The sequence below is a fragment of the Lissotriton helveticus genome, chromosome 3_2, assembly GCF_964261635.1.
Source record: "Lissotriton helveticus chromosome 3_2, aLisHel1.1, whole genome shotgun sequence".
In the NCBI taxonomy this organism is placed as follows: Eukaryota; Metazoa; Chordata; class Amphibia; order Caudata; family Salamandridae; genus Lissotriton; species Lissotriton helveticus.
The window spans coordinates 254,031,627-254,057,223 of record NC_136062.1 but is presented as its reverse complement, the minus strand read 5'-3'; the positions used below and the strand labels follow the sequence as shown (position 1 = coordinate 254,057,223).

General features: G+C 44.8%; 1 protein-coding gene across 1 annotated transcript in view; it reads right to left on the bottom strand.

Annotated features, from left to right (window-relative positions):
• Window positions 1-8,340, bottom strand: part of FBXO22 (F-box protein 22) — a 242,467-nt gene extending 234,127 nt beyond the window's left edge. Inside the window, exon 1 of the mRNA XM_078685154.1 lies at window positions 7,920-8,340. Within this exon, the coding sequence (XP_078541280.1) occupies window positions 7,920-8,071 (152 nt within the window). The 5' untranslated portion in view covers window positions 8,072-8,340. The remainder of the gene's footprint in view (window positions 1-7,919) is intronic.
• Window positions 8,341-25,597: the final 17,257 nt, after the last annotated feature.

Below are 25,597 nucleotides of genomic sequence, written 5' to 3'. Positions count from 1 at the left end.
TTGTGGAGTGTGTTCATGTGTACTGCCAGTGATCTCCTTGTGAGTGTGAGAATATTGCACCGTTACTGCCTGTGATGTCCTTCTTCTGAGTGTGAGAAGCTTGCACCTCTGCTGGCATGTCTCCTTGTGAGTGTAAGAACTTTGCACTGGTGCTGCCTGTGATGTCCTTCTTGTGAGTGTAAGAAGCTTGCACTGCTGCTGCCTGTGATGTCGTTCTTGTGAGTGTGAGAAGATTGCACCTCAGCTGCCTGTGGTCTCCTTGTGAGTGTAAGAAGCTTGCACAGCTGCTGCCTGTGATGTCCTACTCACTACTCTACTCTGCACTCACTACTCTACTCACTACTCTACTCACTACTCTACTCACTACTCTACTCACTACTCTACTCACTACTCTACTCACTATTCACTACTCACTATTCACTACTCACTATTCACTACTCTACTCACTATTCACTACTCTACTCACTACTCACTACTCTACTCACTATTCACTACTCTACTCACTACTCACTACTCTACTCACTACACTCACTACTCACTACTCTGCACTCACTACTCACTACTCTGCACTCACTACTCACTACTCTCTACTCACTACTCACTACTCTCTACTCACTACTCACTACTCTGCACTCACTACTCACTACTCTGCACTCACTACTCACTACTCTACTCACTATTCACTACTCTGCACTCACTACTCTGCACTCACTACTCACTACTCTACTCACTATTCACTACTCTGCACTCACTACTCTGCACTCACTACTCACTACTCTGCACTCACTACTCACTGCTCTGCACTCACTACTCACTGCTCTGCACTCACTACTCTACTCACTACTCTACTCACTACTCTACTCACTACTCTACTCACTACTCTACTCACTACTCACTACTCTGCACTCACTACTCTACTCACTACTCTACTCTACTCACTACTCTACTCACTACTCTACTCACTACTCTACTCACTACTCTACTCACTACTCTACTCACTACTCTACTCACTACTCAACTCACTACTCAACTCACTACTCAACTCACTACTCAACTCACTACTCAACTCACTACTCAACTCACTACTCTACTCAATACTCACTACTCTACTCAATACTCACTACTCTACTCAATACTCACTACTCTACTCAATACTCACTACTCTACTCAATACTCACTACTCTGCACTCACTACTCTGCACTCACTACTCACTACTCTACTCACTATTCACTACTCTGCACTCACTACTCTGCACTCACTACTCACTACTCTACTCACTATTCACTACTCTGCACTCACTACTCTGCACTCACTACTCACTACTCTGCACTCACTACTCACTGCTCTGCACTCACTACTCACTGCTCTGCACTCACTACTCTACTCACTACTCTACTCACTACTCTACTCACTACTCTACTCACTACTCACTACTCTACTCACTACTCTGCACTCACTACTCACTACTCTGCACTCACTACTCACTACTCTGCACTCACTACTCTGCACTCACTACTCACTACTTTGCACTCACTACTCACTACTCTGCACTCACTACTCTGCACTCACTACTCACTACTCTGCACTCACTACTCACTACTCTGCACTCACTACTCTGCACTCACTACTCACTACTCTGCACTCACTACTCACTACTCTGCACTCACTACTCTGCACTCACTACTCACTACTCTGCACTCACTACTCACTACTCTGCACTCACTACTCACTACTCTGCACTCACTACTCTGCACTCACTACTCACTACTTTGCACTCACTACTCACTACTCTGCACTCACTACTCTGCACTCACTACTCACTACTCTGCACTCACTACTCACTACTCTGCACTCACTACTCTGCACTCACTACTCACTACTCTGCACTCACTACTCACTACTCTGCACTCACTACTCTGCACTCACTACTCACTACTCTGCACTCACTACTCACTACTCTGCACTCACTACTCACTACTCTGCACTCACTACTCACTACTCTGCACTCACTACTCACTACTCTGCACTCACTACTCACTACTCACTACTCTGCACTCACTACTCTGCACTCACTACTCACTACTCTGCACTCACTACTCACTACTCTGCACTCACTACTCACTACTCTGCACTCACTACTCTACTCACTATTCACTACTCTGCACTCACTACTCTGCACTCACTACTCACTACTCTGCACTCTCTACTCACTACTCTACTCACTACTCTACTCACTAGTCACTACTCTACTCACTACTCTACTCACTACTCACTACTCTACTCACTACTCTACTCACTACTCACTACTCTACTCACTACTCTACTCACTACTCTACTCACTACTCACTACTCACTACTCACTACTCACTACTCACTACTCACTACTCACTACTCACTACTCACTACTCACTACTCACTACTCACTACTCTGCACTCACTACTCACTACTCTGCACTCACTACTCACTACTCTGCACTCACTACTCACTACTCACTACTCACTACTCTACTCGAAATACCACACACACACACACACACTCAGCAGCAAGCAGAGCGTGGACATAAAATTAAAAACTAACGGCAGGCCCAATAAAGAAATCGTCACACACTCCAACACGCTAAATGTCACATACATATTAAATGGTATAAAGGACAACTGGCACAAACATACACACATGTACTGTCTGTAATATAAAGATAAGCAGCAAACACAATAAATGCTATACGTACAAACGAAACTGTACACATCTACCCAAATGACAACACCCATGCACCAAAAACTCAAACGTACTACATAATACCAAAGAGGAGACAGAAACTAGTTAACAGATATACAAGTAAATTAAATAAACTCCAAAGAGCACAAAATAAGTGCAAGACATACAAACCAAAAGGCACACAAGCGACACAATTAGCAAATGAACCTACCAACAGAGATTTGTTAAAAGTCGCCTAAATGCACATTATATGTACATAATCAAATGGTATTCAAATGCAGCTGAAATGCCCACTCCGATCATTAATCTGTGAATGAAGCACAAATGATGAAACACACAGGGCCTGGATAACTATCTGGCCACCAGCGCTTATTAATAAAAGACAAATATCGCTCTGAAACGTTTACTTTGTTCCAGGCAGAAGGGATTTATTCAGTTTTCAATGTGAACAAGGCCCGAATTCTATTCCTCTCAGAAAAGTGCAGCTACCTCTGTCACATTACAAGGTAAAAATCTGTTTCTCATTAGAATATAAATGCAAATAAAAATTCCTGTTGTCAAGAAATATTTTCCAACTGGGTGGGCCTGCCCACTTCCCTCCGGCTCGATTTCACACTTCTGTTTCTGCAAAGAACTTGATAAATCTTCTTTCCAATTGGTGATGGAAAAACGTAAAAATCCCAAATACTAATTTAAACATACAAACGTTCGAAATGTGCAGCAAAAACGAAACTAGACCGAGAGAGCGGAACCAAAGTGAGAAAAAAAAACATGTCTGCAAGAGCCAAACATACACATGGGCCGCTTGAAGTCACATTATTATGTCAGTCACATCATAGCGCTTTAGGGCTTTCACCTTATTCACAACCACTTTCACTTCCCTTACTTTTCTGAGGCACATTCAGGTTCTCTATCTATTCTAGACTCTCTGTATTTCTCTCTATCCCATCTCTCTGTGTCTCTCCCGCTCCTGCAAATACTGGGCAAATACTGGTATTAGGCGCTACAAACTACTCCTGCCCTTCCCTCCTAGACATTTTGCACCTCGAGGCACTGTCCCTGGGCCAGTCTTTGGGGTACTCGTTTGCTGAGAACCTTGACCTTCTGCGCTTAAAGGCTCTGTGTCCAGGACCTGTGGCTCACTATGCAGCCTACTGCACCCCCCTCATGCTCCGGCACACTCGGGCTGATGACTCTTCTAAACTAGCGTTCATGGGCAGCTGAGAGTGCCTCGAGGCGCGCCGCGCGTGGCATGGACAGTAATCCCTAGTGCCCTGTGCAGGTGGTGGTCAGTAGGCTGGAGGAAGTGGTCTGCGTGGAGAATGGCATCCAAGCTCTGGGGTACAGTTATCAATACAGGGGCCTGTTCTCAGTCTTTGGCTCCTTTCTGATAAGGCAGCTCAGTTGGCTTATGCACTGCCTGAAGCGATCTGCTTTTAAAGTGAGAGTCACGATATCAGTTTAGCAGGGCCCCCCAATCCTGCTAACCTGACTGCCTCGGGTTCAGCAGCTTAGGGAGAACTGGTGATGCGTGCAATAAAGGAACGATCGTTGCTCATACACTTAACTATCCCTGAATAGGAGATATAATCACATGTAGGACTTAGAGGGGGATTTTCTTGCACTGTCAGTGACCTAGTCAAAGAGGTCACGAACGAGCCGAAACTATCAGAACTCCAACTTTCCGCACAAGGACCCCATAAATACATTTGCCCAGGGCGCCCCAAATGCATGAAACTACCGGCATGTTATTAAAGCGTTACAGCGTAACAAGGTTCTATAAAATTAATTACCTTGGCCCCGGGGAGGAATGCACGCCTCGAGTCATTAGAGAATACTGCATTTAGTAGATTCTTGCTGCGCTGTAATGGAACCCCAAGAGGTACGACACTCTCGGTTGGCACGAGTTCGGGGAATAATAGAGGTAGAGATAGCGCTGCAATGGATTTCATTCGGCCCCTCGAAATATAGGAGTTGGGCGTGCTCACTTCACTCGCTCCACACGGCGAGCACACAACTGACACCGAACCTCACAGGAACCTTTAAAAATTGCTGTAAACAACGCATTCTACAGAAACTGTATTACCCTATTATACAAGGCGGCAAAACCCAACATGCATTTAGAGGTAACTCCGCAGCATCAGCGTGGGGGCAGGTTTAGGTCCCTTGACAGATGAAATATTGGCCCATTGCTGTCCACAAACGGATGAGCTCCCGCCCAAGCAGTCAGTGGCGTCTAATCCACTACGGCCACACTCAGTGTATATTGGACTCCCTAATACATAGACTGGGGCTGAAGGAAGACCGGGTGTGTCTGTTGTGGGGAGGTGGGTGCAGAGTTTCTCCACCAGGACTGGAGTTCTGCAGTGGCTTGTAGGTTTTCGTGTGAAGTCTTCGCTTCTCTACAAGAAATCACTGAGGTCCGTTTTTTTTTTGCCGAGTTTTAAATAGCGCTAACTTGACCCGAATCGGGTATCAGAGCGCTTTACAGAGCACCAGTTACGTTTCATGAGGACACAACACTCACCTTTAAAGTTGCTGGGGACGGCCGCCGGTGCAATCTGCAGACTCCAGAGTTCACAGGAGAGGAGGGGCTGGGGCCGGGAGGAGCAGCTCAGGCTCGCAGTCCGCAGTCGCAGGCTCCGCTCAGCTCGAAAGGAATTTGAAAAGGAGGAAGTGGGGGGGGGGTCCCTCGTCGCCCCTGCGTACACCCAGTACACACAGGCCATGCTTCCCGACTCAGAGGGGGTGGGAGGGGCGCTGAGGAGAGAGGGAGGACATCTGCGAGCTTACCGTGTCACTGTTCTGTTGCATGCAATGGTGTACGCGCTCGCACCATCTGGCTTGCATTACACGGGCACTCTGACAGCTCGTAATTAAGATTAATCACTCTGCCATGCTCGTTCTCGCACACAAAATGCCACATCGGGCACGCGTAAATTACTTACAGCCTATCACTTCAAGGCTACTACATACACAGCACAGGGAAGACGAATCACTAGGCAGATGACAGAATACACTAAGGAATGTGTCTCTTCACAGCCCTAGAGATCCTTTCTTTCTTCTTTAGCATTAGGAGCTCGAAGCTCCACCCCCTTCGGTGGGCGGAGGCCGAGCCCTAAAAACAATGGAACAGGTATCATGCGGATGTAATGAGGCAATTGGTGAGTAATGAGCACTTTATTAGGCACACACACAGTCCATTATTAGAGTCATAAAAGCCAGGATACTAGACGTGACTACATGGGGCAAGGTGGTAGGTTTCCTCAGCTCTAAGAAATTGAATTTTGAACAAAAAGTGCCCTAGAAAACCTGTTCTCTATACACAACCCAAAGTGCAGAAGAGTGTGGATCGTCCACATGGAAGACCTATTCTATCAAGAGGTGGCACCATTCAGGAACATTTGGGAAAATATGTTACTTTCTTTAACAAAGATTTTTTTCCAAAACTACAAACGTGTGTCCGCGACAGCACGTTACACAAGTAATCTGGTAAGATACTAGTCATTCTGAACACGGTCTCACTAAACACTATTATACCTCAGAATTACAATAACAGAACAAGTACTCAATACCCACCCTAAACAGGTACAGGTACCCACTGAATTCATCACTGACCTGCTGACCATTGCACTGACTACCAACTATTTTAAAGACAGCAATCATTACTATCAACAATGCAGTGGGACATCGATGGGAGCTGTTTTTGCCTTAAAAGTTGCTAATATACATGTTGATTCCTTTGAACAGCAATATGCACTGAAAGACAATAACCCATACAGATCCTCTATCAAATGTTGGAAACGTTACATAGTTTACATTGTTGTTATCTGGGGTGACTCGAGATCCAGACTCACTGACTTTGTGAACTATCTAAATCACACACACACACACACACACAATATAACTTAAAATTCAAAATCCCGCGCTCTGAAATACTAACTGCCATATGGTCAGTTCTTCAGACTGCGACGGACTTGCACATACAACATTTAGCATTTTAAGGAAGGACGTCTGCTGCAAAGCAAATTACCAGACAGAAGCTACCGATGTAAAATAGTTAATACCGCCCTAAAAAGAGCTTGGTACAAGCCAAGGGAAGAACTCTTACAAACTAAGACTAAAGAATCAAGTTACAAACTGGTCTGGATAACCACCTTTTGTCTTCATACTAATAAGATTACTACCTCTTTAAAAAGACACTGGCACATTTTGCAAAATACTACTGCTTCTTTGAAGACACCACGATTTGCCTTTGAAAGGGGCAAAATCATTAGGGACTATGCTGTCCACTCAGCACAAAATAAAATTCCTACTATTAAGTAACAGGCTTAATATTCTCTTGGGGATTCGACCCTGTGAAGGGACACTACTGATGTGTTAGCCATCATGGCTTCAAACCCTTAGGTATAATTATCCCTTTTCACCTGCGCCACTTTGTGTAGAACCTTCAATATCTCAGCATTGGTAGTTGGACCAGCATGACAATGTCCGTCTAGGATAATTGTTATGATAATCAACGTTCGGCCCACCTGACCACACTAGACCCATTCTGGCTGCGCTATTAAATCATACTCCTACACTACTAATATCCTGATGTGATCCTGGTAGCTTGGGAATGGTCTAAACGTCGTCAACAGCTTAACTAACAAACTGAATAAAGCCTGAATTTTAATCAGGCATAGGCAAGTACTGTCAATTGACTTTTTAAAATGTATGAGCCGCTTGCTAGGGACACGCAATGTCTGTTGTCCTGAATCCTGAGTATTTCTTCGCTTGGGGCACATTTCTTTTAAAACGGTAACAACATCAATTTCACAAGGACCTGTTATAAATACTACTTACTGATGAGCGATGGTCATGTATGATGTCGTAAGAATTAATTGCACATAGTGCATTCACTAATTACCAGAAATGTGTTGAAATGATACCGATGAGAACCACAGGTAGCTTGAAATAAATGTGTGAGATATTCACACAAGGAACTTAGAAGTATCAGAGCTCAAGTGATGGGAGTGTTGCGACATACTGTAAAAATGGATACAGCTATCGCAGCCAGTAAGAAGGGCGAGTTACGAGTGCTCAAATGCTCATACCGAGCAAATAATGAGCCACCTAATAAAGTGACGAACGATATTCGTGCTGTATGCGGGGGGACAAAAATTCAGATTTTCCATCCCAGTTTTATCTTCCACTGCTTACCAGGCCGTCCTTAGCAGAGCCTTAGTAGGAAGGAAGCCCAGCACTCGCTCCACTACCTCAGCCAGGTTGCTTAGCACGTAGGTGCTTCTCGCATCCACCTGACAGCATCCGCCCAACTCCATCCTTTCCGAGTACCCGCACTTCAACTCCATATTCACACAGTCCCGAAAAAACACTTCCGGCACAAGTGATTAACTTCCGGCTGATCACCATAGAGACCAGAAGAAATATAGAGATAGAAAGAATACATCGCTTTTTACAGCAGCCGTTTTAGAACAGGATTCTTCTCTTTTAACTGAAAAAAACGTACGTGACTTTCGTTACACAAATCGCTATGCCTTGCGTTACACAAATCGCTATTTAGAACAGTCTCTCGCTTGTACTACCCTGTATAACTCCCCAAATACAAGTGCCGAAAGACATTTTTATTTTCGCTTTCATTTGTACACATGGACGGGATTCTGATTGGTCGTGTACGTTATACCGGATCCAATTGGTTGCGATGAGAACAGGCACCAGCTTGGGTTGTACTCTCCGATTGGCTAAAATGAGGACAGCTTTCTTAGCTTGCTGCCACTGTGAGCGTGAGACTAGGGTTATCGGTTTAATGGTCTTTTTGAAGGCTGTGGTTAAGGAGCTCTGCATATTTTGCAAAACACTCGAGTTCCTGCTCACTGAAAAGAAGTAGTGTTAAGTACAGTACACGTTATTATCATGTGAACGTACTTGTTTATTGTCAAGAGTTTAAGATGCACGTTCAACCAGAAAGCCAGCCTTCTTTTCAATGTCGCACTCCACCCTCTCCACTCACCATTCTTCATTACATATTATGCAGTCCTGCCAAGCGTCACGCAACAAGTGCGACACGCATTTCAGTGCGGTTATCCCCATCACCACACTGAAATGCATTGTCACGCATTTTGCTACCAGTGCCAGGCGCGCCACCAGCGGCGCCTGTGCCCGGGCTCTGACTGCTGCTCGAGACGTGCTGTGCTGCCTGAGCCCGAGTTCCTAAATAGTTAACTGCTCCCCGCCTTCTGTGGAGTGGCTGTGAGCGCTACAAAGTATCTGCACTCTGCCCAGGCAGGCTCAGCTGCCTGCTGTGTTGCTCTGGAAACTGAATGAGCGCCGGTGTTCCGAGAAGCATTGTATCCCCATGTGGCGCTGCACCCTCTACGTCACGGGGGTGCAGCGATTCTCAGAACTCAGCTATTCGCCGTCGCTCCCCCATTGCGCTTTGCCTCCCCCTACGTCACGGGGGAGGAGTTGTTCATTGTTCGTTCGCGCTTTGCCTCCCCCTACGTCACGGGGTAGGAGTTGTTCATTGTTCGTTTTAGCTTCTGGGAGACGGTCGCTGTGCTTACACACAGCCACCATTTCTTTGCAAAAGTGTTTAATGCGAGCAATTTTTTAGTTCTTCATTGTTCGTTGCAGCTTCTGGTAGATGGTCGATGTGCTTACACACAGCCGCCATTTCTTTGCAAAAGTTGTTATCGCGAGCAATATTTTTAAAATTAGATGGAAATAATTTTGATAACATTTTATTTGCATAATTTTCAAGAAGTAAATTTTTCATATATTCTTTAATTCGACCATTTTAATTATCTAAATTTTGGCAAAGTAAGTGACGTGGGAGGAGTTGTTCGTAGTACGTTGTAGTTTCTGGTAGACGGTCGCTGTGTTTACCCACGCCCGCCATTAGTTTCTACAAGTGGATTTACGCCAGCCATTCTTATAAATTAATTTTGAAAACATGTCATTTGCATGGTTTAAAGCAAGTTATTTGTCACATATTCTTTTAATCCTTCTTTTTAATTATGTTAAGTTGTTAAGTTGAGGGAAGTTGAGGGCTGTTTTCGTTTGTGGCTCGTTTTTAGGGCTGTTTAAGTGGGTGAAAATGCATATTTTAGGGCTTTGGGTCCTATTAAGTAGGGTTCCCGGATTCTAGGGCTCAGTGCCCGACTCAGGTTTGTGCATATTGAGGTTGGCAAGGTTTTCATGGATTTTGGCGTTTTTTGGTCCAGATTTGGCCGAATTTTGGGACGTTTTTGATGTTTATTGGGGGGCGTGTGTTTGTGTCAAAATTCCTACCTTTTCTAGTGGATGGATTTTGTTGATAATTGTTGAGATTGTTGGTAATTGCTCTAACTAGTGTCCTTGTAATTTGGAAGATGATTCAAGCATTGCAAGTGCTCAAAAAGCATTTCTTGTCGAAGGCGCGATTTGCAATTTTATGCAATGTGCGTTTTGGGCGCATGGAGAAATTGTTTTGGGGGTGTTCTATTTGCGCTAGGAGGACGGGGCTTGGATGAGTGGTATGGACAGTGTTTTGGCAGGTGTGCCTAATTTTTGTGATTTTTAACTGGCACGGAAGGGTGTGTTTGGCCAATGTCGAATTTAGTAAAATGTTCGGGTTTGGATTTTTGCGTGTTGTGAGGGAGCTATAGCAGTGTGTTCCAGCTACTTCTTAGCTGATTTGGCGAGATAGGCTGAGAGTTGGGAGTGTTTATTTTTGCTGAAAAGTAGTTTGAAGAAAATTGATGGAGGTTTGTATATTTTTGATATTTTGCGAGACCCAATTTGAGGCCTTGTCTGTTTCCAATGTTTGCGTGTTTTCGGGACACGATTGGTGTGTGTTGCAGCTAGTTCTTAGCGGAGTATGCGAGCTGGGCTGATAGTTTGGGATGTTGTTTGTTGGTAGTAATTGTTTTTAAAAGAAAGGGTGGCTGGAAGTGGTGTTTTGGCCCTAGTGTGGAAGTGCATTTTGACGGGATTTGAGGCGTAGGCATGTTTTCATTGTTGTCAATGTTGACGGCTTGAATGTAGTGTGTTCCAGCTACTTGTGTGTGGAGTGACAGGGCTAGGATCATAATTGTGAATGTCTAGTTTTGATTAAAAGTGGTTTGAAGAAATTTGATGCAGGGGAAGGTGTCTTGTGGGTCTAGTTTCTTAGTGCGTTTCCACTTGTTTTGTGGTCTTAAGCCGGTTAAAGTCTGATTTTGCGCTTTTTCAGGGCGCGATTGTAGTGTGTTTTAGCTATTTCTTAATTGATTATGCGAGATCGGGTGAGGGTTGGGAAGTTTTACTTTGGGTTGAAAGTGGTTAGAAGAAAATCGCAGGAAGGTAAGGTGTGTTTTGAGCGTGTTTTTAGAGTGGGCTCCGGTACGTTGTTTATGTCTCCGTTTTCGCGTTTAGGGCTCTGGTCCCGGGCTGTGTGCTAGGGTTCAGGGCTAGGCTGCAGGGGTTTAGGGCTCAGGGCTAGGTTTCTGTGATTGTGACTGTTTTTTAGGATTTTTAGGGGGTTTAATGTGTCTTTTTTCCTGTTTTTTAGTGCTTTGGGGGCGATGAAGTAGTATTTCCTGACTCTAGGGCTCAGGGCCCTGTTCTGTTTCGTGCATATTGGTGTAGGGAAGGTTTTGAGGGATTTTTTAGTTTTTAGGTCGAGATTTGCCTGTTTTATGGCCCTTTTTGGTGTTTGCGGGGGGCGTGTTTTCAGGCCAAAAGTCATACTTGTTCCAGTGGATGTATTTTGTGGATTTTTGGTGGCATTATTGGTAATCGCTGGAACTAGTGTCTAGACAAGTTTGAAGAGTATCAGAGCAGTGGAAGTGTTGAAAATAGAAATGTGTGTGCGGAGTTGCGATTTGCAATGTTATCCAGTGGGCGTTTTGGCGCACATGGAGAAATTGTTTTGGGGGTCTTCCAGTTGCGCTAGGGGGACGGGGCTTGGGTGAGATGTAGGTAGTGTGGATTGTCAGGTGTGTCAGGTGTGGGTATGTCTTTATTTGTGAGAAGCTGACCCTGCAAGCTGTTTTGCCCGTATTGCGCCACAGGACTACCCCCGCCTCCCGCTGCACGACTCCCGCTGGCTGAGGAGACTGCCGCCGAGCGGAGTGCGGGGGCCGGCAAACTACAATCCCCAAGAACCCCTGCGCCAGCAACACCTTGGAGGAGCGACAGGAGGCGCATAAGAGGCGCGCCCACCCTGCAGAGCGGGGGAAATCTTTATTTGTGAGAAGCTGACCCTGCAAGCTGTTTTGCCCGTATTGCGCCACAGGACTACCCCCGCCTCCCGCTGCACGACTCCCGCTGGCTGAGGAGACTGCCGCCGAGCGGAGTGCGGGGGCCGGCAAACTACAATCCCCAAGAACCCCTGCGCCAGCAACAGCTTGGAGGAGCGACAGGAGGCGCATAAGAGGCGCGCCCACCCTGCAGAGCGGGGGAAATCTTTATTTGTGAGAAGCTGACCCTGCAAGCTGTTTTGCCCGTATTGCGCCACAGGACTACCCCCGCCTCCCGCTGCACGACTCCCGCTGGCTGAGGAGACTGCCGCCGAGCGGAGTGCGGGGGCCGGCAAACTACAATCCCCAAGAACCCCTGCGCCAGTAACACCTTGGAGGAGCGACAGGAGGCGCATAAGAGGCGCGCCCACCCTGCAGAGCGGGGGAAATCTTTATTTGTGAGAAGCTGACCCTGCAAGCTGTTTTGCCCGTATTGCGCCACAGGACTACCCCCGCCTCCCGCTGCACGACTCCCGCTGGCTGAGGAGACTGCCGCCGAGCGGAGTGCGGGGGCCGGCAAACTACAATCCCCAAGAACCCCTGCGCCAGCAACACCTTGGAGGAGCGACAGGAGGCGCATAAGAGGCGCGCCCACCCTCCCTCGCGGGACGCCGGGCGAAGCCCGGGCAAAGGGCGGGCCGTCTGTGGCAGTCCGGGGCAGGAAGAGGCAGGGCAGGGCCCCTCCTCTTACGTGGGACCTGAAATTCGTCTACAGGTATTTATTCACTACCCCGGTATTCGAGTATTGACTGTTAAGCCACACGGGCTGCACACTGGACTAACCTGGTGGACAGGGGTATTAGAAGTCACCTTACATCAAAACACTCAAATAGGAGTGGTATAATGGCTGGCAATTTATTGAACTCATCGCTACCTGCTACTCTAGGAATGAGTATATTGGGCCCTCTTGATAAGTTTTTTGCACGGACAAAAAGGGATATAGATAGAGAGTTAGAGTTGGCTGAGCGGAGAGCTGAGCGACGCCTTTCTATCGAACTACTTAAACAGACACCCTTACAATCCGCCGTAACTGAGGTTACTTCAACGCCAAATAACTCTATAGTGGGTGAGACAGATTCAGACCTATTCAATACAAATGACATCCCTCTAATTTTTAAAGAGGGTCCACCTGCAATAACACAAAAGGAGCACGTTAGCCCAATTATTATCACCCAAAACTCACGGACTTCAGCCGAGGTTATTGTATCGCTTTCATTAATAGACCTGGATGCAGATGCGGCATGTCACACTTTGCCCGTAGCCACATCCCCTTTTGAAGATGGGAAACAAGGGAATAAACACATAGATAAACCTGCTGCTGGAACCATACAGAGTAAGAAAAGTGGCGAAGTTTGTCATTCCCCGCCAAGGAAAAAGGCGCGAAAGACTGGGAACAGAAAAAGGCCTGAATCCATAAAAGCGCCACTGCCCCCAAAGAACTCTAATAAAACTCTCAAGGCCACTGTGAAAGAAGTACCAAGTAAGACACAAACAGGGGAGAGTGCGCCTTTATTTAGCAAGACACACGGAGGGCTTATAGAGGACATTGAATATCTTCTTAGATCCTTTATGCTCCCTATCTTGGAGAGGGTAAAAATGTTGGGTAAAACCGTGGATCGTATATTGGAGATCCAAACAACCGGTGCCATGGGACAGAGCAAAGGGGGAGAAAATGGTCAAGCAGACACGCATTTAACACAGAACACAGTGACTCACACCAAGGCTCAGCCACTAACAACCTTAACTCATAATGATAAAAGGGTGACACCGACGGGAACTCTGGCACCCCAGGCGGGAAAAGCTATGACTATGACAAAAAAGGCCCCCGCAGTGGTAGAGACAAGGGGAACAACTAATCCACCTCAAACTCGATACAAAACAAAACATCTTAAAAATGTAGATCTACCCCCCGAGTCACTAAACTATGTCATTATATTGACTGGGGTCCCCAAGTTAACAGAGGGTAGCATAGAGCCTGACACATCCCTAAAAAACAAAGTAAATCACTGGCTGAAGGCTAATAGACCACTCCCACCACATTTAAATGGGGAGATTATATCTGTTAGACGCTGTGACTGGGTGGGCGTGAGACCAAAAGAAATTGAAGGTGATGTAATCATCATAAATTTCAGGGATCACAGGGTAGTTAACCATATCTCTGATTGGTTTTCGGGAAGGCAGGATGGCTCTGTAGCCACCCGAAATTTGAGTTATTTCTATCCTCAAGGTATGATGAAGCCCCGTACCCAACCTCCAAAAAGGAGTCACCATAACTCCCGTGCACCAGCTAACTATAGACAACAACCCAGCTTAGATAGGCACAGGTACAATGAGCCGCCACCTGGCTTTTTGCCACATCACCCCAATAGACTTGGACACAGCCTAAGTAGGGACAGGTATTACGATCTGCCACCTACCCCCTTGCCGCAATATCCCAACACGTTTGAGTATGGCCTAGGTAATAACCATTACAGGTACCATGACCTCCCATCCACCTTCTTGCCTTTTCATTCCAATGAGTTTGAGTATGGTTTAGGTAATAAATATCACCATACAAACCCAAATTCTTATTGGCATATTCCTCTTCATAATCTCTTTGAACCACTTTCGGGCCTAGATTCAAATGATTGACTTATTAAATCCAAAATTAAAACAAAAGAAAATAAGGTGAGGGATAAGGAAACTACACATAAGAGTCCAACATCTGACAAAGGACCAGGAAGAAAAAGAAACACGACCCTAGACACTGAAATAGGGATGATGAATAAAATTAAAAAGGCAAATTGTATAAAGGATAAGGGCAATGAAATCTCAACAGAGAGGGAAGCTAGGAAGAATGCAGGGGGCGAGGCAAACCTGATAACTAGAACAAAAGAACGGCTAATAAATGTAGTAACGTGGAATGTGTGTGGGATTGCCAACAAAGTGACAGAAACTCTTTGGGGTGAGTTTGTAACCAGTATTGACATACTCTGTGTCCAGGAAACCTGGGCTTTAAAGGAGGTGCATATAGAGGGTTTTAAAACTTTTTATGTTCCCGCAGTAATTTCCAACCATGGCAGGAATAAAGGGGGTCTATGCGTCTACGTGTCCAACCGTTTAAACACCAGTACTAGTATAGGTAGATCCACGTCACCTTACTTTCAATTTGTCACGATTGATCTAAATGGTAGGAGTGTGCTGATAGTTATTAATTTCTATAACAATATCGAAAATGCACACTTCAGGGAAGTACTAATGGAAGTGTACAAAGAAATGAGGGAGGTAAAACCCTTGAAAGGGAAGGAATTAATCTGGATTTGGGTTGGTGACTTTAATGTAAATATATGTACTAGTGACACATGTGGTTTTGCAGAATATGGGGTGGGGGAACAAGGGGAGAGTAGTCATTTCGCTCATCATTCTAAAGGGGAAATCCTAAATGATATTATGGCCAAGCTTGATCTAGGGTTTGCAAATAGGCTATGTTACCCAAAGGTTGACTTCACTTCAACCTTTATGGCAAGAGGACTACAGTCAACTATTGATTTCATAATTCTACCAAATAGGTTTGGTAGTAGTGTTATGAATTTTGAAACCCTTGCTATGGGTCTGAGCGATCACCTGCCATTAAAGATGGTACTTAACATACAGGATGTTAAAATAAATACACTAACTGAGATTTTAACATGGACCCAGAACTTAGAGGTAGCACGACGAAATGGTATTGCTTTAAAATGGAGCATGGCAGACCCGGAAAAAATTATGCAAAGAATAGCCCATGAGGCTCTCCCATCGCTACTTGTATGTTTAGAGGATAATCCCACAAGTGGGGAAATACTGGAGGCCTTTCTTATCATTACGGAAACTATAAAGGGTGCTCTGACCAGAAAGTGCATAAAAAAGCAAAACACTCCAAAGGGGTGGTTTAACACTGAATGCACTAAGGCACATAATGCGCTAAAAAAGGCCCTAAAAGACCCAGTAAGGGATCCTGAGACTATCAGAGTATTAAGGAAAGCGTACAAGGTTACAAGAGATCAAAGGAAGAAAGCAATCAAGGAGAAGGCTTGGCAAGATTTATTGGAGGCAGCGGAAAGTAGAGACCCTAAGCAATTTTGGCAGGTCGTTAACTCACCATTTATTAATAACAAGGCGAAAGTTAAAATAGATATAGCTATTGATGAAAATGCATGGGTAGAGTTTTTCTCTAATTTGTATTGTGACCCGCTAACCGAGCCACAATTACCAAGTAAATATCACCCGATCCCATTAGAGTTCGAATTAGAGGAGGTCAAGGTTGCGATTAAATCATCTCAAAATAATAAAGCCCCGGGCCCAGATGGAATCCCAAGTGATCTCTACAAAATGAACACAGATCTCTGGGCACCTGTATGTTTACGTGTAATGGGGGCATGTTGTGATATTGGTTTCATTAAAACCTGGGCAGAATCACTGATTATCCCTATATACAAAAAGGGGGATAGGGAAAGCCCATCAAATTACAGACCAATATCACTACTGGACTCAATAGTAAAAATTGCAGGAAGAGTAATCCTGACTAGGCTCCAGGACTGGGCTGAAGATCAAAATATCTTGACCCCAGTACAATATGGTTTCCGACTAGGGATGGGCACTGTGGAACAAGTATTAAACTTTGTTCTTTTGCAGGGGAAATATACCAGTGCAAAAGAGGGGTGTTTCTACGCAATCTTCGTCGACCTTTCGTCGGCGTTTGATTGTGTCATACATGATAAACTGTGGTCGACATTAGAAGAAATGAAAGTGGATTCTTCGATAGTTCTCTTCCTAAGACAATTATATTCGAATGCCTCTGCCAGAGTAAGGTATGGGCTGGGGGGGGAATGCACAGGGTCTTTTCGCATACGGAAGGGGGTGAGGCAAGGGTGTGTGCTGGCCCCATTCCTTTTCTCTCTTTACACTAACAGCTTGGAGAGGGAACTGGGTGCCAGCAACATTGACTCTCCTAAGGCCGGGAATACGCAGATCAGCTCCCTTTTGTATGCGGATGACGCTGTGTTGATGGCAAGAACAAAGGTTGGCGCGCAAAAAGTATTGCATAGATATATAACATACATGGAAGAGAGGGGCCTCAACCTGAATGCAAAAAAGTCTTTTGTGATGGCTTCTGGCAAAGGAGGAGCCAGATGTAAACAACTTAAGGCGGCAGGCACCCTACTACAAGCCACAAAAACATTTCCATATTTAGGGGTCACAATCGAGGCAACAGGGGGTTGGGGCCCAGAGATAAAAAACAGAGCACTAGCATTTAAACGCTCAGTTGCGGCGATAAAGCATTTTGCCAGTAAATTGGGTAGAAAACAACCTGGTATAATGCTTAACATATATGTGGCCAAATGTAGAAGCATCGCCCTGTATTGGGCAGGGATATGGGGATATCATGATGTGACGATGCTCCAGATTATTGAAAACAATTTTTTTCGCTACCTTCTGTCCCTTCCGAAAAGTATGTCAAATTATAATTGTCATGTAGAAATAGGTATGGACTATTTGACAGATCTGATTAAAATCCAGCCAATCCTACTCTGGAGGAGAATTTGGGCAACGCAAGAACTGGCTCTCAATCGAGAAATTATTCTGGATGTCAAGAATTTAACCAATGCAAAAAGAATCAAATGGCTTGAGTATGTGAGGAAAGCCCTGACGGACATTGACAAGCCAGAATGGTATGATAAACCTGAATTAATTGTGAAAATTCCTAAAAAAAACTTAAAAAACTGTGTATGGATCATTTTAATACCTTAAGGCTTGGGAATGAAGTCAGTAAAAGAACTGTTCTCGAACATCAGCCACTGTTGATTACCCTCAAAATGCAACCCTACCTAATTCTGTCCACTTTGGGATTTGAGCGTTTTGTCCTAATTAGATTCAGGTTTAATATATTTCACCGCCTGGTCTCATATCCGGAGAAAAATGACTGGAATAGAACTCTGGCCCCATGCCCATGCGACAACATATCTATCCAGACTACCTTCCATTTGGTACTTTTTTGCAAACTGTATAAAAAAGAACGGGCGAGATGGTTGAAATCTTATCTTAGAGACGGGGCTTGGAGGCAATGTAGGCCAGCTTATTTACATCTTCAACAATTAGGAAACCCCCTATGTATTAGCACTATGTCGATGTTTTTAAAAAGCGTCGTAAAATCACGGAATCTATTATGAATTTATTAATTATCGATTTACCACCATATTAGGATTAATGCTGTTTTTATAACTATTTATTGTGCGTATCTATAATGTGTAATTTGTTTACTATGTACTGCTTTTATGGTTTTTTTACTTGGTGAAAATCGAATAAAGTATTTGTGATTGATTGGGTATGTCTTTGGATTTTTGTGTTGAAGTGAAGGGTGTGTTTGGCCAATGTAGAGTTTGCGATAATGGTGTGTTTTCTATTTTGCCGTGCTTTTAGGCCGTGATTTGAGGGTGTTTCAGCTAGTTCTTAGGTAAGTCAAAAGGGAGCTCATACAGATGTGTTCCTGTTTATTAGTGTGTGTTCACCAGGGTTTGGCTGGTGTTCATTGTGAGCAGCTAGTAATTGTGCTCACCGTGGTTTTCTTTCCCCCCCCTAAGATATAACAAGCATTAGAAATGCAATCGGGCTCGGATTTATTTGAGTTTGAGCTAATGGCATTATAAATGCCAATGTATTGTTGCTATGTGTTGTGGAGTGTGTTCATGTGGTGTGTACTGCCAGTGATCTCCTTGTGAGTGGGAGAATATTGCACCGTTACTGCCTGTGATGTCCTTCTTGTGAGTGTGAGAAGCTTGCACCTCTGCTGGCATGTCTCCTTGTGAGTGTAAGAACTTTGCACTGGTGCTGCCTGTGATGTCCTTCTTGTGAGTGTAAGAAGCTTGCACTGCTGCTGCCTGTGATGTCGTTCTTGTGAGTGTGAGAAGCTTGCACCGCTGCTGCCTGTGATGTCGTTCTTGTGAGTGGGAGAAGATTGCACCTCAGCTGCCTGTGGTCTCCTTGTGAGTGTAAGAAGCTTGCACAGCTGCTGCCTGTGATGTCCTACTCACCACTCTACTCTGCACTCACTACTCTACTCACTACTCTACTCTGCACTCACTACTCACTACTCTACTCACTACTCCGCACTCTCTACTCACTACTCTACTCACTACTCTACTCACTACTCTGCACTCACTAGTCTGCACTCACTAGTCTGCACTCACTAGTCTGCACTCACTAGTCTGCACTCACTACTCTACTCACTACTCACTACTCTGCACTTACTACTCACTACTCTACTCACTACTCTGCACTTACTACTCACTACTCTACTCACTACTCTACTCACTACTCACTACTCTACTCACTACTCACTACTCTACTCACTACTCTACTCACTACTCTACTCACTACTCACTACTCTACTCACTACTCTCCACTCACTACTCTACTCACTACTCACTACTCTACTTTTTACTCACTACTCTACTCACTACTCACTACTCTACTTTTTACTCACTACTCTACTCACTACTCACTACTCTACTCACTACTCACTACTCTACTCACTACTCACTACTCTACTCACTACTCACTTCTCTACTCACTACTCTGCACTCACTACTTTACTCACTACTCTACTCTACTCACCTCACTACTCTACTCACTACTCTAATCACTACTCTACTCACTACTCTACTCACTACTCTACTCACTACTCACTACTCTACTCACTACTCACTACTCTACTCACTACTCACCACTCTACTCACTACTCTACTCACTACTCACTACTCTGCACTAACTACTCACTACTCTGCACTCACTACTCACTACTCTGCACTCACTACTCACTACTCTACTCACTACTCTAATCACTACTCTACTCACTACTCTACTCACTACTCTACTCACTACTCTACTCACTACTCACTACTCTGCACTCACTACTCACCACTCACTACTCACCACTCTACTCACTACTCTACTCTACTCACTACTCACTACTCTGCACTCACTACTCACTACTCTACTCACTATTCTACTCACTACTCTACTCACTACTCTACTCACTACTCTACTCACTACTCTACTCACTACTCTGCACTCACTACTCACTACTCTGCTCATGACTCACTACTCTACTCACTACTCACTACTCTCCACTCACTACTCTACTCACTACTTTCTACTCACCACTCTACTCACTACTCTACTCACTACTCACTACTCTACTCACTACTCACTACTCTACTCACTACTCACTACTCTACTCACTACTCACTTCTCTACTCACTACTCTGCACTCACTACTTTACTCACTACTCTACTCACCTCACTACTTTACTCACTACTCTACTCACTACTGACTACTCTACTCACTAGTCTGCACTCACTACTCACTACTCTACTCACTACTCTACTCACTACTCACTACTCACTTCTCTACTCACTACTCTGCACTCACTACTTTACTCACTACTCTACTCACTACTCTACTCACTACTCTACTCACTACTCACTACTCTACTCACTACTCACTACTCAGCACTCACTACTCACTACTCTGCACTCAGTACTCACTACTCAGTACTCAGTACTTTTACCGACACGGGAAAATGGGAAGCGACAAACAATATCTTTTATTGTCGAAATGAATATTTCTTCCCAAAATGAAGGCCTCCAAGTGCCGAATGTGGCGTAAAGGCGCCGGCTGATGTGTGGGGAGCGTTAAACCAGCGGTGTTTTCAGTGGTTCAGCTGTGGAGATAATTTTAAGTGTATCCTCAACCCACTTTCGTGTTCTCGGACAAACCGTGGTAATTTGTGACTTATTCACGTTGAACATGGATGAAAATTGTTTTGGGACACGCATTTGCCCAAGGGCTTGGCCCGACTCTGCAATGCGTCCTCGAAGTGTAAATATTTATTTTATTTTATTGTATGCGATTTTCTACAGCGCGAACATTACCCGAAGGTGTCAGAGCGTCCACATCCAGTTTCATTCTACTGCTTAATGACGCTGGGTGTCATCAAATGTTGGAAGCTGCGTTCCTAGTGAATTCACATTTGTTTAAACAAGTCAAAAAGCCGGAGTAAAGTGCAGAGCGCTGCACAATACAGCCTAATGGTGCGAATACATAAAACTCATCGTAAATGCTATAATGGCCCTGCAGGGGCCATCCACCCCTCAAAATCTCGCTGGCATCACTGCCCACTGCTACATTTCTGTTATTTGAGGGACTATTTCCACTTCCTTCTTTCGAGATATTTAGTAAATAAACACAGATGCTAAATAAATGCATGCTTTGCCGCGTGCATAGGGTGTACGTAGTTCGTGGCAGTCTGGAAATGCCCCCTTGGCCCCTGTAATGTTCCGTGGTCTGGTGGCCTCCGAGGGTCGTTCGTCTTTCCGGGTTCACGTCAAATAAAGCTCCTGGCTTCAAAAACTAGGGAGACGCTGCTGACCGCCGGGGGATCGATGGGAAACAAAGGGCAGATTAATAGAAAACCTCGGCCTCTTTCGCAGTCATAAAATCATAAACAAATCATTAAAAAAAGCGACGACGCACCCGCGCCGCTGATGGATGGGCGCCGTCTCTTTACGCTTGCTTTGCACTTTGTTCGGCCGCATTAGTGTTGCGAAATCTGTGTACACTGTGTATAAATTACACCGCGGGATAAAGTAATTTACCGGCCCTATAAATACGCCCTTGTTTAGCTACTCTGTTAAAGGGCCCGGGGTGCCAGGGGGAAAAAAAAGCACGCACTTGAAAAAATAAAAACAAGTATAGTGCCTCGTTGTTAGTTTACGGTTTTGTCATGATGTTATAGCATTTTTTTGTTTTCTTTCATTGTCTCTCTGTTGTTGCCTTTATGGTGTCTTGTTTGTACTTTTGTAATTTTTGTTACTGGTTCTTAAAGCTCGGCTTACGGCACTATAATTGAACATTATAAATAAAAATAAACTCAATTCTTAACAATTTGTTGCCTGAGAGTCAAACTGCCATTTCCCAGTCAGAAACCTCTGAGGTATTTAAGTGACTTTTAGAAAAATGTCTGATGCTCTGAAGAACCGACGCCAGCAGGGTGAACGTGTATCCCCCCTCACTCCCTCCCCCTTCCACACGTGACGGGTGCAACAATAACACTCATGGTTCGTCAGCAATTTAAATTTCTCATCTCAGTGTTACGCATTTCATCTACTTTCAATGGAGGAAAGGCTGACACACCGCACTGCTGTGATCACGGAACCAGCAGGTATCTGCAGTGATGACTCAACCCTCTGAGCTGTCTTGCCAGCTAAAATGTTAATTTTCTCACTCATTCCTGCCACAGAGAAGACCCCCTGTGGAGTTTTTGACATTTTAAATGTAAAAGATGTTGACTGAAAGAGTAGGCAAATAAGTGGCCTGCCTACTGTGCCTGGCCGAAGGTGGACCGCTTCTGGGCGCTACTGCGTAGATTAATGCTCTAAAAAGGTGACACAACTTCGGCACTGAAATCGTAAGAGCGAGGCTCACCACACCTAGTCAGTGTGCATCAGACTCGGTTCGATAAAGAACAGCGTTGTGCTGCGTCATGTTATGGTGATAAAGGACTATATTATGTAAAAAAAAAAACACCATAGCTCTGAGAACCTGGACACGTTGGAATTGTAGACAAGCAGAAAAAAGGCACAGAAGAGGATGGCCCACCAAAAAACGGCCTATCGGATGTTTGTTTACACGCCATGATCATTCAACTCATGGCCTCTCAGCTGAGTCTACCCACAGTATTAATCGGAAACATCCTTCCTGTGATTACCATGCTGTCTCTTGGCAGTCGGTTGGCAGTGATATCCCAGCGCCAAGAAGCCTTCTTGGTGCTATACGTCGCTTTTAACAAGCTGCTCTAATGTTAGGATCGCACTGCTCTCCACTGGGTCTGAGGCTGCGAGCGGTCACTCGCGCCCACGAGACAAGGTGTCAAATGTTGACGTGTTCGATTCGGTGGTGTATGTGACCCTACACGCCCCTTCACGCCCACCAAGGCGCTTCCTGCCCGGAGACTCAACTAATACTGCCCTAGTCACAGAGACGGGATCCTCAGCCACCTGTCGTGACGTGGGAACGGGGGTCAGACGGCATGCTGTCAGAAGAGAATGAGCAAACATTGTGTGATTGAATGTTTTCTATATTCACAAACAAGGCGAGAGGGGCGTCTAAAAATATAAACAAAAAGAGTAAACACCTCAAGAAAAAGTGTAAGGAAATCGGGAGGGAAAAGGAAAAGATAAAACAAAACAAAATCTTCCTTTGTATGATGAACCACGTTGTCTGTCCTCTTTACCTTCTCTGAAGCCAATCAGCCCAGGCTGTAAATATTCAACATTCCTGCGCGTCAGCCAGACCAGGAGACTTAAATGTTAAACGCGCGCATGATACATGCAATGCAATGGTGAACGCGCTCGCACCATCTGGATTGCATTACACGGGCACTCTGACAGCTCCTATTTAAGATTAATCACTCTGCCGTGCTCGTTCTCGCACAGAATATGCCATACAACTGCAATAAATGACGGACGAAATGTAAATATACCCTATCACGTCAAGCCTACTAAATAGACAGCACAGCGAAGACGAATCACTAGGCAGATGCCAGAAAAAACGCCGACGCGCACTAAAGAATCTAAAGAATGTGCCAGCCAGACCCCTTTCAGAACTTTTTTTTCTTCTAAATGCATAAGATCTCGGAAGCTCCGCCCCCCACTTCGTGGAGGCGTAGGCCCGAGCCCTAAAAAGGAGCTTATACAGGCCGGTTCTAGGTTTTTATTGTATGTTGGCTAGGGTTCGGCTGGCGTTACTGGTGAGCAGTTAGTATATCTGCTAACCGTGGTTATTGTGTCCGTCCTAAGTCAAAAGGGAGCTTGTACAGGCCTGTTTCTGGTTTTTACTGTGAGTTCACTAGGTTTCGGCTGGTGTTCATTGTTAGCAGGTACTTTTTCTGCTCACCGTGGTTTTCTTTACTCCCTAAGTCAAAAAGGGAGTTTACAAAATGCCTGTTCAAGAATTTTGTACATTGGCTATGGTTTGGCTGGCTTTACTGGTGAGCATGTGATGTTTCTGCTCACCGTGGTTCTTGTGTCCCTCCTAAGACAAAAGGGTGCTTTTACAGGCCTGTTCCTAGTTTTTACTGTGTGTTCATTAGGGTTTGGCTTGTGTTCATTGTGAGCAGCGAGTATTTCTCCTCACTGTGGTTCTTTGTACCCCCAAAATCAAAAATGGAGCTTATACAGGCCTTTTTTTTGTTTTTATTGTACTTTGGCTAGGGTTCGGCTGGCGTTACTGGTGACCAGATAGTATTTCTGCTCACCGTGGTTATTGTGTCCCTCCTAATTCAAAAGTGAGTTTTTGTTCCTGGTTTTCACTGTGAGTTCACTAGGTTTCTGCTGTTGTTTATTGTGAGCAGCTAGTATTTCTGCTCACCGTGTTTTTCTTAACCCCCTTAAGTCAAAAATGCAGCTTATACAGGCCTGTTGTAGGTTTTTGTAGATTTGCTAGGGTTCGGCTGGCGTTACTGGTGAGCAGGTAATATTTTTGCTCACCGTGGTTATTGGCTCCCTCCTCAGTCTAAAGGTTGCTTATACAGGGCTGTTCTTGGTTTTTACTGTGTGTTCACTAGTGTTCGGCTGTCATTCATTGTGTTCTGCTTGTATTTCTCCTCATTGTGGTTTTTTGAACCCCTAAGTCAAAAAGGGAGCTTATACAGGCCTTTTCTTTGCTTTTATTGTTTTTTAGCTAGGGTTCGGCTGGCGTTACTGGATAGCAGATAGTATTTATGCTCACCGTGGTTAGTGTGTCCCTCCTAAATCAAAAGCAAGCTTTTACATGGCTGTTCCTGGTTTGCTTTTCTGTACACCCTAAGTCAAAAAGGGAGCTTATAAAGGTCCGTTCTACCTTTTTAGCGTGTGTCTACAAGAGTTTGGCTCGCGTTGATTGGGGAGCAGGTATTATTTCAGGTCACCGAGTTTTTTTGTACCCCCTAAGTCAAAAGGGAGCTTATACAGGTCTCTTCTAGCTTTTTAGTGTGCGTGGACTAGTGTTTGGCTTGCGTTGATTGGGGAGCAGTTACTATTTCTGCTCACCAAGCTTTTTTGTACCCCCCAAATGAAAACTGATCTTATACAGGCCTGTTCCTGGTTTTTAGTGTGTGTTCACTAGTGTTCGGCTGGTGTTCATTGTGAGCAGCTACTATTTCTGCTCACCATGGTTTTTGTGTGCGTTGACTATGGTTTGGCTTGAGTTGATGGGGGGCAGGTATTATTTCTGCTGGAAAGGGAGCTCATACAGGCCTATTCTAGTTGGCTAGTGTGCGTTGACTATGGTTTCATTGTCGTTTATGGTGAGCAGATAGTGTTTTTGCTCCCTGTGGTTCTCTGTACCCCTTAAACTCAAATTGGAGCTCATACAGGCCTGTTGTATTTTGGGAGTGTGCGTTTATAGTGTTGCTGCACCTCCTTTGCTGCTCCTGAAACACTGGAACATATACTTTTTGCACTTACATTTCTTTGTAGTACTACAGTGTTACCCCCCGGTGTGCTTGGCATTTAGGATATTCCACCTTTCTTTTTTTTTTGGAACACCGCATTATGATAGTT